The sequence below is a fragment of the Otolemur garnettii genome, unplaced genomic scaffold (assembly GCF_000181295.1).
Source record: "Otolemur garnettii isolate 467f Iridium unplaced genomic scaffold, OtoGar3 scaffold00002, whole genome shotgun sequence".
NCBI lineage: Eukaryota > Metazoa > Chordata > Mammalia > Primates > Galagidae > Otolemur > Otolemur garnettii.
In genome coordinates, this window is record NW_003852397.1 from 1,717,853 (window position 1) to 1,723,382 (window position 5,530).

At 42.8% G+C, this 5,530-nt stretch overlaps 1 protein-coding gene across 1 annotated transcript in view; it reads right to left on the reverse strand.

Annotated features, from left to right (window-relative positions):
• BVES (blood vessel epicardial substance) overlaps positions 1-5,530 on the reverse strand; it is a 28,531-nt gene that overhangs the window by 13,800 nt on the left and 9,201 nt on the right. Inside the window, exons 5-6 of the mRNA XM_003781565.2 lie at positions 1,786-1,953; positions 465-606 (exon numbers count right to left, since the gene is read on the reverse strand). Of these exons, the coding sequence (XP_003781613.1) occupies positions 465-606; positions 1,786-1,953 (310 nt within the window). The remainder of the gene's footprint in view (positions 1-464; positions 607-1,785; positions 1,954-5,530) is intronic.

The window sequence follows — 5,530 nt, forward strand, 5'->3', positions numbered from 1 at the left end:
GGTGCTGAGTGACCTCTTTTGTCTTCAAGGACAGTCCATTTCCCAGTCACTTTTAACCCACACTGAGCTGACCAGCCAGTGGTAAAACACCCTGCAGGTGTTTTCTTAGCAGTTTTAACAGAGGGCTGGGTCTGGGTTCTCACTCCAACTAAGATCATGCAAACAACAAAGCTGAATATTCCCACACCATGTGGACTCATGGACAGTGTTCTGGGCAGCCACTAGTTAAGCAAAATATATGGAAAACTAGTAAACAATTCCAGAAATGAGAGTTCCAAAATTGGATTTGAGCTGATAAACAGTACAAGGCCAAAAGCTAGAAAGTGGTGGACTGTTTTTACTGTTACCTTTAGGTTGCCAAATAGTTACTTGCAAAGTCATTTTTCTGATCACAGTTGTCATGTGTCTAGTTCCAGTGACATCCATCAGAACCCCGGAATACTACCAGTTTGGGGACAACTTACGAAGAGAGGACATGCTGGAGGTGCTGCGGAGGAACTGGTGCAGGCCATCGTCACTGTCGCTGGAGCTGGCTATGCTGTTCCTCATCTCCATCATGGAGATCTGTGCACAGAGGCTCAGCTGGTGCTCCAGCTTTCTGGTCTTCTGCAAAGCAAAGTTTTAAGAGTTCTGAGATCTGTGGGACTTGAATCATAGATTCCCTCTAAGCACTAGGTGGTTTTCTTGAAATAAGCTAGGGCATAAAAAAGGGTACCTGGTACACATTAAGTGCCCAGTAAATGTAAGCTACGATTTTCATTATTAGCTATTACTACAAATACATTATAAAAGTTTAATATACTCACTAGCCCATTTATTAGCTTGAAATAATAAACACCAACTTCATGTGATAAGCCACCTAGACGAGATGACTTTGATAAGGCACATGGCCCCTGCCTCACTGTCTCTGGAGAACGGTAATTATCACAGAAATTATATTTTGCAAGTTCTCTTTGTCATCACTTTAATTTCCTTCTAAACAAATATGGGAAGATCAAGATCAAATTACAGATCGTTGAAGTTCTATGCAGCTCGGACATTCCACACCTCTCCTGCCTCCTATGAGCTTCCTGGGAGGAGGCCTGACCAAGAACCCATCAAGACTGGAAGACTTCAGGGTTCAAAGGCCAACTTCCCGCTAGCTGGGATCTGTCTGCCCGTATCTGAGGCAGCCTCCCCATGGCCTTGCCCTCCCTGGCCTGTTTCACCCCTATTCCCTCACTATCTTCCTTAAGAGATACTTTTAAAGCAGAGAATACCTCATCCCTATAAATTCTGGTCCCAGAATCCTCACTAAGCAATGGCAAATATAATCACTACAAAATACTTCTGTGTTCTTAGTAAATGATTACTTGAATGACATTACAAGAATCCCCACTGTGCTTAACATATGGCTAATGAAAATTCAGGAAAATATATACTTCATAAAGTCAGGTATACTCACCTGTATGTTTATTTAATAAAATAAAAAACATTTTATTGAGCCTGTGGCTCAAGTGGCTAAGGCGCCAGCCACATACACCTAAGGTGGCGGGTTTGAATCCAGCCCAGGCCCGCCAAACAACAGCGATGGCTGCAACCAAAAAATGGCCAGGCGTTGTGGCGGGCGCCTGTGGTCCCATCTACTTGGGAGGTGGAGGCAGGAGACTCACTTGAGCCCAGGAGTTGGAGGTTGCTGTGAGCTGGGAGGCCATGGCACTCTACCCAGGGTGACAGCTTGAGGCTCTGTCTCCAAAAAAAAAATAAATAAAATAAAAAAAATAAAAAAACTTAAAATGTGCTTACTGTATCATTTAAGGTGGGATCATTCAATGAGTAGAGCTTGTTCGTGATGTCTTTTCCAATGAGATACCTAAATATTTCATAGAGGAAAGGCTCTGATTCCAGAAAGTAAGTTAATCTTTCTCTTGACCAGCATAAAAATTTGCAATTATCATCTGCAATAATGGTGACCTGTCAAAGACACAAGCACACAAGAAAAAAGTACATGTACGTATGTGAATTGTGACTGTAGTTATTTGGGAGGACAGAAGAATAGAATAAGTCAGTGGCTATTATCACAGTCATGCTTTTTCAAATGAATTAAAATAAGACCCAATGCACCCAGCATCTGGAACTATGTATAAAATTATGTTTAAAAATAATCAATCTGCAGACTGAATAAAAGCAAATTCTCTGAGTTCTGCTATTTTGTTTTGTTAGATCTGGTGACAGAACAGTCCCTGGGTCTACAGGACTACTGTAGAGTATACTGCACTGAAGCTGTAACTGCACCTGTGATTTATAGCAAATATTTCTTTATACCTTGTAGATTACAATGAGATTTAAGAATATAGCTTCAAGCAAATGAACTGAGGTAAGACGACTGAGGCAAACTGTCAACGAAAAGATCTTCCGCCAAGCTGACCCCACAAACACACACTAGAAATTGAGAAAACTTCAAGGGCCCAGGCTGTTGCTCATGAATGTGGCTGGTGATGGTCTTTCTCTCCGTGTATTTCTAGACTGCAACCTTTTAAGGCCAGTTCCAGGGTAGTACGATGGGGATCTTCACAGAGACTCCCCAAATACACTTAGAACGGGAAACCATGTCCTTTCCTTAAGTAATGCTAAACAGGAAGGCAGGAAGGCACCGTACGTGCAAACACAGAGGTCCAGTATCCTCAAACAAATCCCTTCTCCAGAGTGAGGGGCCATATGCCCTCATAGCCCAGGGTCAGGAGGCCTTTCCTCTCATCACATCCTCTTCCAAGCTTCACTATGGCACCCTTATCCCTAACTTCAAACTCATCTGCTGACACATCTGTCCCTCCCAGGACTCTAATGGTAGGGACTACATACCTTCATGTCTGAATGCCTGGATTCCAACACTGAGTGATGCTCAATGCATGGTTATGTGATAGAATTAACAAATGAACACAAATACTGTAGAGGGCAAAAAACATTTTTACAGCCTCAACATTAAATCCAATCCCTGTTCTACGTGGAGATTAAGAAAAGTTTGCTAAATTGACATGAAGTCAACTGGGTGTGGTGGCTCACGCCTATAATCCTAACACTTTGGGAGGCTGAAGTGTGAGGATTGCTTGAGCTCAGGTGTTAGAGACCAGCCTGAGCAAGGACAAGGCACTGCCCATGCCTCCCTACTAAAAATAGAAAAACTAGCCAGGTGTGGTGGTGTATACCTATAGTCCCAGCTGGTTGGGAGGCTGAGCCAAGAGGACAGCTTGAGCCCAAGAATTTGAGGTTGCCATGAGCTATGCCACCATAGTACTCTACCCAGTGCTACAGAGTGACTCTCTGTCTCAAAAAAAAGAAAAAATTGACATGAAGTCCTATCTGGGCCTCAGAGCAAGCATTTCCAAAGGAGTTCTTTCTCCTTTGTTAGTCGCAAACTTAAACATATTTCAAATTTTCAAATGACAAGAGGGTATTTAGGTCTACCAAGAGAGGATTGAAAAACCCAGCCTCTCTCCTGCATCAACAAGCTGAAATCTGACTGTTAGTAAATTAAAGCACTTGGCTATCTTAAAAAGTGGGCCAATGCTCCTAAAGTAGAAACCCCCCATATCAAACATACTTAGATTTAAGAAATGTATCGGCAACTCTAAGATGTTGTAACACTAAATTTCATTCATCCTGTCAATGTATGTTACCACGCAGGGACTTTACGCTATTCACGATGCTGCGGTTACAATGGTGAACGACAAAGACCAGACCCTGGCCTGTGTAGCCGACATTCTAAAAGGGGACACTGATCACAGAGAAAGAAATGTGACAATCTCAGGTGGCCACTAGTGTTTTGACAACAACAGAACAGGAGAAAGTGGTGGAGAATGACTCAGGAGTGGGAGTCCCACATCACACCACTCACTTGGTACGTGAAATGTACTTGTAAAGATTTGAAGCACTTTTACATCTAACAAGTATGTGGATGAAGGCACTCAAAAGTGCCTTCAAAGTGAAACAGATAATATTCGTCCCCATTTTTCAAATGTCCAATGCAAAGGACCAGAAAATGCATTCACAAGCCCAAGTTAACCAGTGGCAGAGTAAGCTCTTCTGACTTTCAGTCCATACGTACTTTCCCACCAACTCAAAGTCCACCCAACACAACCAATACTCATCAAGACCATCACACAGACAGTCCTCCAGCCCAGTGACCACAGGGTGGCTGCCCGGTCCAGGAAGGGCCCCATTACATGGTAAAGATCAGCTGAATATATGTCACAGAGCCTGCATTCAAGTAGAGCAAGCTGAAATAAATAAAGAAATGTAATCAAAATAGCAAAATTTATAGGAAGAGAAATAGAAGAAATACAAGCAAATCAGCCCTGAGGAACTCCCAGCAACAGCAGGTACAGGTGAGTGAATGGAAGGCAACCGGAAAATGTTCCGCGGGAGTAACATAGGAAAGGCGGGCACGGAGGCCCAGCCACGCAGCTCAGCGCTAACAAGTCAGGAGGCCTGAGATCTCTTTTTTTGTGCCCAGATGTCATCGATGACTCTGGAAAATATAATTCATGAGCAATGGGGAAAAGAGTTTCAAAGAGGACTTGAAAATCACTCAGGAGAAGAAGAAGAGATCATACTTAAGTGGTACACAGGGCATCAACTTCCCTTCCACCGTCTGAATCACGTCAAGTTTCCTCTGAGGCAAAAGAGTAAAGGGTATTTTCACTATGACACTATAATTTGCTTAGCAAATTCATTTTTATTGCTGGTTGCAAATTACTTTAAGCCTCTTTAAATAATTACTGAATATAAATTTAGTAACAGTATTCAAATAATAAGCTATACTAGAGTCTGAGGAACCCCCAGACCCGTAAGGGCAGGGATATTCAGTTGAGGGCCGGCAGTCAGGGTGTGGACTGAGGTCATCTTGCTTGATGGCTCAAGGCTTCATCTCTGCCACATAGACAGCATCATGTAATGATTGCCTCTCACAACAGGCAAGGAGAGTATTTTTAATGAGAATTTTTTATAAAGCAATGTAAGAATGTTTAAAGCTCCTATAAAATAAATTCACTTCTTAAGTTATAGGTACTTCAGCAGTGCTAGGCTGGAGTCCATGTGAAGGATTTTACTGAAGAGATAAAATGGTGACAGAAGGCCCAAGAGGTATCTCTGGTGGGGAATGAGAGTGAGTGTCTGCAACTGGGTTGCCGGGATCACCTCAAGGCCCTGGATCAGTCCCTCCTTTTAGATTCCAAACCAGTTCTACAGACTGGCATAAAGAGAAGACGTGGGCTCTGTGCCAGGAGAGTGAGGGTGTCGGAGGGACTTGCCGCATGGCTCTGCATCTGAAACAGCAGTCTGACCACAGGACTGGCAGACTCCTGGGGAAGGCTTACTTTTTTCATGTGTGATATAGCATTTCACACACCAGAACATGAAAATATCCCAGAAGTGGTCTATTCAACTAATGCTTTTGAGTTCTCATAAGCACTGAGATAAAGCAGATTCGAAACTGGTATATTAAACTACTTTGCTTCGCTGAAATAGCTACTTAATACTAAGATAACGTTTT